This window comes from Triplophysa dalaica, chromosome 7 (assembly GCF_015846415.1).
Source record: "Triplophysa dalaica isolate WHDGS20190420 chromosome 7, ASM1584641v1, whole genome shotgun sequence".
Taxonomy (NCBI): domain Eukaryota; kingdom Metazoa; phylum Chordata; class Actinopteri; order Cypriniformes; family Nemacheilidae; genus Triplophysa; species Triplophysa dalaica.
In genome coordinates, this window is record NC_079548.1 from 11719997 (window position 1) to 11733402 (window position 13406).

Below are 13406 nucleotides of genomic sequence, written 5' to 3' on the forward strand. Positions count from 1 at the left end.
AATTGAATCTCAAAAAAATCTGCACGGCAAATAAATCATATCCCCGAGAACTACGCTCAAAATCAAAGTGAATCAGCACTTAAAGAATGTAAGGGCAGCCTCTTAGAGAAAGACAATCACATTCTATGCTTAGCTTCTCAAGCATACTTGTTAAGTGAAGATAAACTCAAGCGGTAAAGCTTAAAACACTTAGAACGTGTAAAAGCACAGCGGTTGCCTGTGGCGATAGCATCAAGCTCAACCTAAACCCAGCAGGACTGGTAGCCTGATATTCAAAACCACTGCAGAATATTTCATGCAAGACGTCTGTTGAACGTATTTCGGTTAATAGATTTTTCTCTGTTGGTGTTATGAGGATTGTGAAGGGAGGCTTATGGTGGGATTATAAAAATGGGCTACGTATGAGTCGTAATGATATCGGTTTACTGCAAACGTGCGCAGCATGGAGCCACACTTTTACGTCCTTTATAAAGGCTGACGGCCTTTCTCTTTAGCACTATCATTCCTATTAAAGTTCAACAGTTTTTCTCTGCATTACTCCATATGAAGCTGTTTCTCATTAGGGATAAAACTTAGGCTCTCTGTTCCCATAATTAAGGCATTCCTAAAATCAATCTCTCCTCTTAAACTCCAGCTCAAACCCCGCCCTTTCCCAGTAGCTTGCATTCCAATAAATGGCTACCTAGTACCAACCACAAAGTGTTTGAGATTTCTTCTCAAGCATCGTTCGACTAAAAAGAACCTAATCTCTTTTAGTGAACACATCGACTTCAAAATGATTTTTTCTGCATGTTAAATGTGACCTGTCTGCATGTGCCTTTGTGTGCGCTCCTGTGTGTATGTTCTTGACCTCCCCGATTGACCCTTTTCGTCTTACTGCAAAATTCAATTTCAGGCCTCAGTAACCCCCTCTGTCCCTAATACACGGCGAAATTACGGCAGTCACACGTTTAACCTGATCACCGAGGAACCCTCCCGCAATGCTGCAGGACAGAGGGACCTGGCACATCAATCAGAGATGCCGTCCTCCTTATCCGATCGCCCACCCCCTGTTCCCCTCCCACCACCGACCCGTGACTTCTGACCTCTACCCTGTCGGCCACAGTGGGTGCCGTTGACGGCGGATTCATGAGACAGGGGGCTAATTAGGTCAGATTGCGGTGAGCTATGCGTTACAGCTGAAATTGGAAACACATGCTACACCCCGATCCACTGAAAGAGAGAAAAAGTGAAAGAACACCAGGAGAGAGGTAATGGTGGGGCTGGGGGTGTGGAAAATGGGGGTAATAAGGTGGAGTTCACAAGGGGCAAGAATGAAACAGAGAAGGAGATCCCTGCAATTGATGTCTGTAAAAACAACAGAGTAGATTTGGAGATCATTTAATGAATGAATGAGATTGCTTTGAGAAAGGAAAAGCATTCTGTAATTGATAATATGTCTTACCTCAGGCGCAGGAGAGCCCACGCGTGTGCAGTGCGTCTGCGGACAGCGTGCCCGTCTCCTTGACAGCTCTGCTATTTTCAATAATTGCTATAATGGCTGTGTAACAGATTGTAATTGCTTTGATATTTGAGGTGGGATACCCATTGCCATGGAAATAAAAGCAATGTCGGGACACACTATAAGCATGGGACACAAAGAAAACAAAAACGGATAATAATCACTCATTAAGGTTGATGAAAATTGTTTTCGAGGTTACTTTGTTGCGTGTCCTCTCAGAAGACATTACGTGAGTAGGAAGCTTTCTAATCCTTGATACGTGTTTGGCATCTGAGGGATGCGTTATTTCATCATAAGTGTTGTGCTGTGACTCAGGTGTGCTGGAAATGACATGCATTGTGGTCCTGGTATTGCCCTGGGTGGTAAAAAAATAGTCTGGCATGCAAAAACAAGTAATGCTGGTTCAGGCTAATTCTTGATAAAGCTTTGTGTTTACACACAAATATACATCTTCACCTTTCAATGACAAGGTGGCGGAACACATCGTGTATGTGCGCGTATGTGTGGGTGCGTGTTTTGCCGTTCGAGCGCGAGCGTGTGAAAAGAACTTTTGTACCTCATTTTGAGTTTGTCCCTTCTTCCCTCTCCACCTTTGTTCATCTGTCATCTCTCTCAATACCTCAGTGACTCTCTCGCACTCTCAATCATTCTCTCTGTTAGTTTCGCTCTCGAGAACTCTCAATCTCACCAATACACCCTGGGGTTGAAATATCTAAGTGCATACGAGACAAGTTCAGACAAAACCAGAGAGACAGAATAGTGTTAAGGAGGCAAAAGCTGGGAATGAATGACATTAAATGCCAAGAGGAAGGAACAGCATTGGGAGAGGACAGGCGTAAAGATATGAAGGGGCTGGACCATGTTGTAGACCTCAATGAACTGTTGTGTGTGCGTTTTAAAATATGAAGTTCCGCAACAGTCGCCCGTTTTCATTTGAAAGCCTCTTTTCTGAACCCCATTCTCTTATTCGTGTATTCTCTACCCCATCTCTCTCATCCCCTAACTCACAGACAGTCTCACAGGGGCAGGGTTGTAACACAAAACTTTTCCCTTTTGTTTCCATTCTTGTCCTTATCCTTTCATCTTTTTAAACTTTCTGGGGAAATGGGTTTTGGTGGGATGGAAATCTCTGCTTGGTAAAAGGAGGACGGCAAGGAAACAAGAGAGATCTTACATGTGCAACGTATGCCATAAAAGCCAAAGGCTGGGTGGTGGTACATGCTGTAAAGAGGAAATTGCTTTAACAAATTGGCCCCTAATTTAAAAGTAGGTCCAGAACCTTGCAGACCCCCACAAGTTGACGGAAAGGGTTTAAAATGGTCTCCGGGTGAAATTCGCCTTCCCTCCTAACAATCATTAACAACTACAAGGTCAAAAGGTGTGCCGTGCACTTGTTTAAACCCAATCAAGAGACAATAAATCAATTCTTCACACAGACTATACATTACACTTGTTTTTCCCACTCTTTTTTGTGTGCTTTTCATTAGCAACTCTCTACACCCACAGCCAGCAGATGGTCGTCGTCCTTTTTTCCCCTCCACCATAATGTCTTCTTTCACTGTGTCCATTCCTCTTCTTCTAAACCAGCCCTCTTTCACTCCCACTAGCTCTTGTCCCCTTTCTGACTTTCATGAAGATACCTCACCGCACAACTCGAGCGCTCAGACCCTCCGGTCGCTACCACTTTTGTTGAAGATTAAGATATTCTTTAAGCGCAATTTAACCAAGTCGCTTATTTTGTGGACTCGTGCTCGTACACGCCGCGTTAGAGGTGTATATGGAGAATGGTAATTAACCGCGTGCATGTCAACTCGCACTTGAAGACAGAGCGGAGACTTAGTTGATAACTTCTCTGGCATGTGGTACTAACGTAAGAGCTCGACGTGGACCTCCTCGGACTGAACTTCGGAGATGATATGGGAGACGTCTGCAGTTTGAACCTCGCGAAACTAGAGCGGCTTCGGAGCGCGGAGATTTCCTTCAATTTTGCGTGACATTCGCGAACTGTGGAATCAATGTGGTGTCTGCCGGAAACACGCGTGGCCCGAAACTCACCTAAACGGTAGGTGCTCACGTACCGAGTGTCGTTTTTTGTTGTTGTAAAATGTCTGCGCCGTACAGGTGTGTGCACAGCTTTTCTCTTAATCTGATAAAACGAAAAGTGGCGTAGTGACAGACGCGGTGTGCTTAGGTACGTTTTCCATAAGCGTTAATTAAACGCGAGTCAGGTGTTGACAGGTTGTCAAGCGTCGGAATTCAGATGCGCGCGAGACGCGAACGTTATGGGTTGAAAATAGTTTGGGTTTACGAAACGAAGACTTGATCGCAGATTTTTAGTGAAGAACATGGCAAACATCAGTATTTCTGATCGCAGTCCGTCTACACTGCTTGTATAAAGTTAGTCATGGTGTGAACGAGCGCGTTTATTTTATGTGTCGCGTCGCCGTTCTTGCCCTAAGCGCTCATTTTTCGTGTGGATGTTGTCCAATTAATCGCTCTCTGCAGTCAACCATGTTCTTATTTGTTTACCTGTACACTATGTTACCTGCATAAAATGTACCGGAGAAGTCTTTATCGTGCTCTTTTTAAGCATAGGATACTAGACTTAAACTTGCTTATTTTTTAGGTTTTTTTTTACGATAAAGTAAAAAAAATCTTATTTGTATTGAAAAGTTAAAATTGTTGGGTCCTAATATTTGTCACCAAGTTTTCTCACACTTTTAAGTACCTTTCTTGGCTTCTTTTTTGTATGGGACTGTGATATAAGTAAATGTGTCATATAGTTTGACAGAGAAAATGTAGACTGTTTACAATATTTTATATTATGAATATGTTTATTTTATATAACTTATATATAATTATTTGTTCATATTGTTGCTATATCGCACAAAAGGGCACTTGTGTGGTTTATTTGTCAACTACTGAAAAGAATTTATGAGCGTACAAACAATTCATACACAACACCTCATGCCAAGCAAACATACAGTTTTAAGATCAAAGTGTCCCATTGGCGGTATTACAAAAACCTGAAGGAAGTTTATCGAAGAGCTGAAAAGCCCTTACACATGATAAATATGATATTTGAGACTTTTAAAGGTGCCTAAAGGTCTTGACATGGTTTATCCAGCTGAGAAAGCCTAAATGGTGCCTCAAGAATCCTTTAATTGTTTCACTGTATATGCATCAATATAATAAAAAATGAACAAATTGTTTTTAACAAAACCTTCATTTTGAGTACACAATGTCAAGTCACAAGAAATGTCAAGAATTTGTATGTTAGAGTTTACTTAAACACATTTGTACAAAGTTTCTGCATTTGCTGAATGAGTGTTTGTGTTTCATTGAGAAAGAGACTGGGGAGGTGTGTTTTGTTAGTTTTTTCATGTGCAGAGGTTAAATAATCTGTTGTATTGTACAGCTGTAATATTATAAGGGTTATCTCATAAAGGAAGTGTGAAAAAATACATATGAGAGTAGTAGGTCAGTGTTAATGTGTTTACAGAGTGAAGGAGCCTGGGGTGGGAGCAGGCAGCCATTAAAGGAATAATTAACACAAGTACACATCCTGTCAGTCACCTGCCCAGCTATCTATAAAAAACAAAAAAGCCTTTGTTTATCAAGACTACAAACATTTATGTTCCCATTTCATAAGCCCTGTAAGCAGACTTCCACAACATATACCAACAACTGATAATAAATATTGTCGCTGTAATATTGTGCACTGTAAGTCGCTTTGGATAAAAGCGTCTGCCAAATGACTAAATGTAAATGTAAATAAGATTGTACAATAAGAAACCGGTTATCCTTCAGACCTGGATTTGAAGCAATAAAACTACTTCTATAAAGCTTTTCATGGTGTCCATTGTGGCGAAGCAACTTTACAGAACTGTAGATCATATTTTAGTCCTAAATAGTTTTAGAAACATTGCTTTCCTCAGAACAGTAACAATTGGCAACTGGGTCAAAAAGTAAAAATGACTACAGATAAAGTCTACAGACTTAAACTGAAATGTATTCTCAGATAAAAAGGGAAGTGCAGTTGCCATCTGAAGACCATCTGAAAGTGTGAGGGCAGAGCGGAATGTAGCCCAGTGTGTGGTAGCCAGTTTCAGATGTGGAGAGGCTACTGATTCTTCAGCGGAACATCTGATCAGTAACACCTGTACAGCGGGCTGAAACCTTTGGATAAAAATGTTTCATTAGAAAACATCTTAATGGTTCATTTATTTAAAACATGGTCCCTTTTAAAGGTGCTTTGTGTTTTTGGAGGATCTATTGACCGAAATGCAATATACTACAATGTCAATAGTATATTAATACTATACGTCTAAACTATGTCTTCAGACGTGTAAAGACCTTATGTAATGGAGCGTCTATTTCTATCTACTTGTAAACACAACGGGTCCTCTTGAATGGAATTCACCATGTTGTTTCTACAGAAGCCCTAAATGGACAAACTTCTGGGCAGTGAATTTTTCATAAATACATTATCTCCTTCAGCAAAAAAGCGAAAACGCAACGACATCTTAGTTCTGTGTCCTTAGGGAGGGGTGGAGTGGGCTGCAATTCACAACCTCACCACTAGATGCTGCAAAATTTCATACAATGGACCTTCAAGGTCTACTTAATGCTTCTCGTTTAATGCTACATGGCAAGTTTCTCCCCTTCAAAATTCCTATAAATACTCTTTTATGTAAGTAAAAGTAAAAATAAGTAAAAATACTTACTCATTAGTCAACAGATTACTTATGTGTATACTACAGTTGTTGTATAGTTGGCGCTGCCTCATCCTTCACAAGCCACTTTACAAAGCCTTCATTACCTGGAAACAGGTTCACAAGAATCAGTGCCGAAAAATGCCACACAGACTGTAAAGCTCGACTGAAAGAATCAGAGAGATCATAAAATGATATGTTCCTGATACTCTTTCCTATGGGATACTCGTATCATTAGTTATAGTATTATCTCATTTTGAATAAACACCAAATAACATGATGTCTTTATCAAATTCATCTACATCCGAATTTTACGCTGTCCTTCTGAAATCTTGTATCTCCATATTTTGCCATAAATCCTTATTATTAATCGCCCTTTATTTTTGACAATGGGTTTTGTAAAAAAACGCTTAAAAAGCGCTTGTCAACTTTAACAATAGAGTTGTTGAAAAAACAACAAATTTGTACTTTTGTTTATAAAAAGTGTTTTTTAAGGTGGGAGTTTTGACTTTTGAAAGGTAGTGTTTGTCATAGAACATCAAACTCAAATTTTTTTTACTTTTTCCTTAAGTCATCTGTATATTATATCTTGTACAGTCCTACAGACATATGAGATATTAGCATCAACAGTGTAATGCATTTGATACTTATGGCAGATTATGTAGGGTGGGAAAATTCCAAAATGGTCAAACATGTCAAACTGAACAGGGGATTGCAGAACATCTATACTGCAAGCTGTTGCGTCACGCTTCTTTAAAGTAATAAAAGCCATACGTTGGCAATAATTGATTTGTAAGGCTTGTTTTATGACAGCGTGAAACAGTTGTACATCCACAGGCTGATTTAAACCATCAGCGGCAATGAACATCTTTGAAAGAGGTTAGCGGGCTCAAAGTTTTGGTGGCGTGACTTTGAGGAGCATACTCTGTGGGAGAGCGTCAAGTGTTGTTAAAGGTGTTTTTTTGACTGAAAGATCATAGATTATGGTTGTCACAGGGGTGGGGAGTAGTGGGTTCAGATCAAAGATATAGTATATGTGCGAGTGGAGATTCCTGTAAGGTAGGGCTTGAAGCTGTGGAGTGTATAGAATGGCTGAACCCATACGGGTTCATTGTGTTTGTGTTTAGGGGCTTGAAGTTGAAGATAGCAGTAGCGCGGAGAGAGACAGAGATCGTTTTTGAGCGCGTGCCATGACGTGGAGTAATGCCGCACAGCTCGACGGGTCTTGATGGCAGAGTTCGCCAAGCATGTCATTGCCACAAATGGAGCGTGCTGATGAAGTGCTTCTGCATGTCGACTACCGATATGTCTCTTGCACGTGTGTGTGCCTGCCCACTGCTTGTGTTCCAGCTCCAAAGCAAACATACATATTAACCGTCAAGTCTCACTCTGAACTGGCACTTGTGCTACACCCTAGCCTTACACACAGTGCTTTCAACCACGATACAAATTGTCATTGCTTTTTAGTAACTCAGTTAACCTTTTTGGATTTCAACAAAATGCGAGTTATTGACATGTGCTGTTTTCATGAAGAATCAAAGGCGGTTTGAATGACTGTCAGGTGCGTAAAATAAGATTCTGCCTGCATCATGCGTGCGTGTGAAAGCTGACATTTGACTGTAAAACTATCCGCGACCAAACATACCAGCAAAACCTATCATGGGAACGCTTTTTACCCTCCAGCCCCATCAAGTCATTTGCATGTAACAAGACCAACAGCAACTATAAAGTTTGCACCAAGCACACCTGTTTTTATGTTCATGTTCCCAGTAAACAGGAAGTACTTATACATTTAGTGCTCCATGTCCCAGCATGCACATATATGGATTCGGTGGCATTCTTTCTCTGCGTGTGTCCGCAGGTTCGGCTGCATTTTGTGTGCGTGTTGGCGAGCATGTTCTGTGTTCTTTCGGATCGAGCGTTATTAGAAACAGTGTCCGGGGCGAGGTGGTGTGTCACAATTGGTGATTTTGCACTATGTGTCAACCTTTCTGTCCACCCACTCTCTCCCTATGAGCCTAATGATTATCTCCCCCAAACAAACCGTCCATTTATTTTCTGTATGTCGGTTTACTCGCGCTTTGCAATCCCCCCCTCCCTACCCTGGTGTGTCCGGCCTGGGGAAACCCAGTAGGAATCTTCTTGGTTGAAGCCACATCATTGACATTCTAAGCATTCTTTTTTCTGCTCTCTTTCTCTCTACATGCCTCTCCCTCCTTCTTGTCTCAGCACAACAATAACAGGAATGGTAAGTGATTTACACCTGGCCTTAACTTTGGACAGTTTGCTTGTGTTTAACTTTCCTCGCAGTTACAGCAGAACTACACTACCCGGGCTAAAAGAATATTGAATTAGTTTACCAGTTTAGTATCCCATTAGTTTACTTAAAGTGCTCTTTTTTCACACATTATGTTTGTACTTTATACTAAAAATATAGGCTACTGTAATCTTTAGTTCTTCTATTCATTTTGTCTCAAAAAAGCAAGATTTTTTGTAATGTGTTTCAGCAATACATTCCTAACATCTATAATGTGAAACAATTCTCAGAATTCGATTTCCCCGGACTTGAACTATGAGCAGTGTGCTGCTAAATTTGTTCAAACTAAATTTAATCGACCTGAATTTATTATCGGGCCGATATCGATAACATTAAACGTGACCATTTATCGGCCGATAACGATATGGTCGATAATTTATTGTGCATTCCTAAATTTCTTTTATAAATAATTTGATTTGATGAAACATTTATTTGACCATGTGACCAAATTTTAGGCAAGTGATGAGATAAAAGCTAATGTTAAAGGAGCAGTTCAAGCCCCCCAAAAATATTCTGTCATTTCAAACCTGTATGACATTCTTTCTTCCGCAGAACACAAAAGAAGATATTTTGAAAAATGTTGGTAACTGAACAGCGACGGTCTCGCTATCTTCTTTTGTATTCTGCAGAAAAAAATGAAAAAGGTGTAGAAATGATAACAGGATTTTTTTTTTTATTTAGGTTTTTTTTGGGAATTATCTCTTTACATTTTGTTGGATGGTGGTTTTGCTTCCACCTGCTGGTTGACATGCTTACCAAGCTTGCTAAAAGAGTTAGAGGAAGAGAGTTTATCTTCCATCAGTGTAGTTTCCTCTGGCCTGTGCTAAATAAACACGTAAATCACTACCACTGGGCTTGTAACCACCCAGGCGCTTGTTTCAGATAGAAGGCTGCTGAACTTTGCCGTAACTGTCAATAAATAATCCAAACCTCTAAGGTATTCCTACTCCTGCTGAGAGTCATGTTACACAAGTGTGTTAATGTGGGGCCGTCCGGTCAAGCGTATGGAAAAAACATACAGAAAAGGCATGACGAACACAAACTCAACATGAGCTTTTAGAACAGTTCAAACCAGATGATCAAAGCATTCCTTTGAAACCTAAAGCAGTTTTGTCCTCTGTTATTCTTTAGAGTTTTTGCTCGTCCACCTAAAGTAAAGCATTCATGCCGTTTTACTTGTAAGCTGTGACATTTACATAAAAAAATCAACATACCAGTTGTTTGCGGCTTTAGGTTAAAGTAGGCCAGCATCATACCAACATTGTTTGTGGCTTAATTTCAAACCGAGCTTTGCCGTTATTCTGCTGCTTGCAATTTTGCATCTTTTTCCACTGACATCTGCCAAAGCTGTAAAATGATAGCGTTACACTTTAAGCTCATTTTACTTTCATTTAATGAGGTGGCATTGAGCCAATTCCCATGGTGTGAGTGAATTCTTTCTATGCCCACTCTTATTCTTACACTCTTTTTTCTTTATGGTTTTGCAGTTGACACGTCTTGGGAGTGATGCACTGGCTTCCCCTGGTTGCCATGGTGATCGCCTCGGCCCTGCCTTTCCCTCAAAGTCCTGTACCCAGGCTTGTTGCCGCGACGATAGAGCCTGGCAGAAACGACAGCAACAGCAGCAGCTATTCAACAGCTGACATCAGCATCCCAGTCAACGTAACAATGGACAACATCTCCCATGATGCTGTTGTTTTTCCCAATTTTAGCGACAGTACACACGACAAAGTTCTTCACAGGACAGTTGATACCAACAAGCACAGCAAAGTAACGGATAGCACGATTACGTACGAAGAGGACCATATGTCCAAACGTCCAAACCAAGAGGAGCTAGAAAACATTTTATCTAAAAACACAAAAAAGCAGGAATACACAGACGGAGGTAGGACTACTGGAGAAGATGCCTCCAAATCACATGATCGTAGAGAATATAAATCACAGAAACATGCCAGTTCTCAAAACAACAACATTCTCAAGGACTATCCACCTGAACATACATTTCACAAAGAAAGCCGTAATGAGGCAGAGACTTTTCTTAAAGATGACACACAGAGCAGGCTGAAAAATGGGCTTGTTGAAGGTTCAAATGTGAGGAAAGTCTCTCTGGAGAGGTTTCAAATGCAGGACGAAATGCTATCGGGTGGCAGCAGCAAAGAAGAAGAGTCGCTGGAGCCTGCTGAAGATGCGGTGGAGATGCCAATAAAGACTCTGAAGGAAGGCTTGGGGGCCGAACGGGGCTTCCGGTTAGATGTAGGAATGCGAGAAGAAGATGAGATGTTTTTGCTGGACGCCCATCCCCGGGTTCTCTTCTCTTCGGCCCTCTCTCCACCCAAACACCCTCCTCTGCTTCTAATGCTGGAGTTAGGCTTGCTGGCCGATGATGTTGAGGAAAGCCACGCAATGGACGTTGCCCCACCCACACAAGGAGAGTCATACAGAAACTTACTGCTGGGTCTCTCGGATTCCAATGGCCCTTCTTCATTCCTCACATCGTCCCACAAGCCAAGTGTCCGTCGCAAGCGCCACATCAGCCAAAACACACAGGGACGCGAACGCTCGGTGTGTGAAGCTGAAAGCGTGTGGGTCACTGACAAGAAAACCGCAGTGGACCAGAACAAGTTAAACGTCACTATCCTGCCAGTGATCCAGACGCAGACGGGGCCGCTGAAGCAGTACTTCTATGAGACGAGGTGCCGTAAGCCATCTCAGGAGGGTAAAGGGGAGGGGCTTGGGGTGGAGGGTGCTGGCTGCTTGGGAGTTGATAAGAAATACTGGATGAGTAAGTGTGAAACCAAACAGACGTACGTACGTGCACTCACGTCTGATGTCAATAAGAGAACAGGATGGAGGTGGATTCGAATCAACTCGTCCTGTGTGTGTGTGCTGCTCACTAGAGGATCATACAACAGAGAGACGAAAACAGAGAGGGGAAGAGATCGAGAAGGGAAGAGGTACAGATAATCTGTATAGACTGAAGGATGGATTGATAGATGAAAGGGGCTGAAAGAACATGTGGATAAAAGTGTTTTAAAAAAGCGTCTAAAACCTTCCAGTGCACACATGGTCTTCTTAGTTTGGGGGAAATTTATTGTCCAGATGTGGCTGCATTTCACTTCACAATAAAACGTATCGCTGTATTCAAGTCTCGCTGAGAAGTAGTTCAGCCAAAAATGAAATGTACTCACCTTCATGATGCTCCAATGTCCTATGATTTATTTTGTCTGAATCACAAACGAATACATTTAGTCTCACAGCAAAAGACAATTGTGACCCCCAACTTCAAATAGACATTAAGACAGAAACATTTTGTGTGACATGAGGTGCTATTGAGCACTGACCGAAAGTTTGTGTTGAACCCTTTAAGGTGTGTAATGCTTTCTTCTCTTCTTGCTTAAAGGAACAGTTCGTCCAAAAAAGAAAGTTCTGTTTTCATTTACTCACCCTCAAGTTGTTCCAAATCTAAATGTCTTTGTTCTGATGAACACAGAGAAAGATATTTGGAAGAATACTTGTAACCAAACAGTTCTTGGCCACCGTTGATTACCATTGTAGGAAAAATTGTCTGTGGTCTGTTGAACACAAAAGAAGATATTTTGAAGAATGTAGGAATGCAAACAGTTCTGGGGCACCATTGACTTCCATTGTAACTTTTCCTACTTTGGTAGTCAATGGTGGCCAAGAACGGTTTGTTAGAAGCATTCTTTCTCTGTTCATCAGAACAAAGAAATGTATACATATTTGGAACAACTTGAGGGTGAATAAATAATGATAGAATTAAAAATTTTGGGTGAATGGTTCCTTTAATGCGGATAGACAACATAAACCATTTGTTGTTGACTTAAACATTTGATCAAACAATCGTGTTGAGTTTGTGGCTGTTTATCCAGCAAATGGCATATATGGGTGGATGTTTGATAAACATTCCAAATGGTGATTCATTGGCACCTAAATGAAACACTTTACTTTTAGGTTAGTATCTTCACATTGCTGTCATCACATTGGTCCTTGTCTTCCACCTTCCTCTAGGCCAGTGTTTTTGTAAACCTGTAAACTCACCCAAACAAGACAAACCTCAATAATGGGAACTAGGTCAGATCAGTTTTATCTATACTTTTTATACCAGTGTTTTGTATTTTATCTATACAATAAATTATTACTTTTAGTATGTAAGCTTATGATATTAATATATTTCTTTACAAGTGTACAATGTTTGAAACACATTCATCATTGCAAGTATGAAAATATGTGTATTTATAAAAAAGTTACCGTGATCAGCTGAATTTTTATTAAAGGTATTGTATTGGGTGCGAGACCTTTAAAAGACCCAAACATGTGCCTCATGGGATTCAGTGTCTTTTGCATCTTAGTAATATGGTTGTGCACATGTACTGTCCAGTTTGAGAACTGACAATACAGAAAAATTTGATGACACGGACTGTCACAATACCTGTTTACTGTATTAAGAAAGCTACGTAGTTCATTTTATGTGGGTTTGATTTTATTTTCACATTGAGTCATTGTAATAAAGTATTATAATCTTTGTAAAATAGATAGCCTAGTACTTTTGTATATGAAAATAAAACTTTTTAAAGTGAATGAAAATGAGCAAGAAAGGATTTAGTAAAATACAATGGGGAGTATATATATGATTGTAGTTATATTTTTGTAAAACAAAAAACAGGCTGAACATCGTGTCAATGGAGAATGGAGTTACACAATAACATTCAGTCAAACAATCTACCTCAGTGGTTTCTAAACTGGGGTATATAAAGCCCAATGCAGTACACAAACATCCTGTTTTTAATTAAAGACTAAATAACAATCAAACAGAGTTCATGTTTTCTAAAAAAACATTAAGTGTACAAACAGT

At 40.5% G+C, this 13406-nt stretch overlaps 1 protein-coding gene across 1 annotated transcript; it reads left to right on the forward strand.

The window, feature by feature from the left end:
- The first annotated feature begins 3140 nt into the window (after positions 1–3140).
- On the forward strand, positions 3141–13132 carry LOC130426294 (uncharacterized). The gene is made up of 2 exons (XM_056752988.1): positions 3141–3563; positions 10021–13132. Exon 2 carries the CDS (start codon positions 10040–10042, stop codon positions 11495–11497), a length of 1458 nt encoding a protein of 485 aa, XP_056608966.1. The 5' UTR covers positions 3141–3563; positions 10021–10039; the 3' UTR covers positions 11498–13132.
- Positions 13133–13406: the final 274 nt, after the last annotated feature.

Excerpts from the sequence above, each read along its gene's own strand:
- LOC130426294 (XM_056752988.1), top strand. The coding sequence starts at position 10,040 with ATGCACTGGCTTCCCCTGGTTGCCATGGTGATCGCCTCGGCCCTGCCT.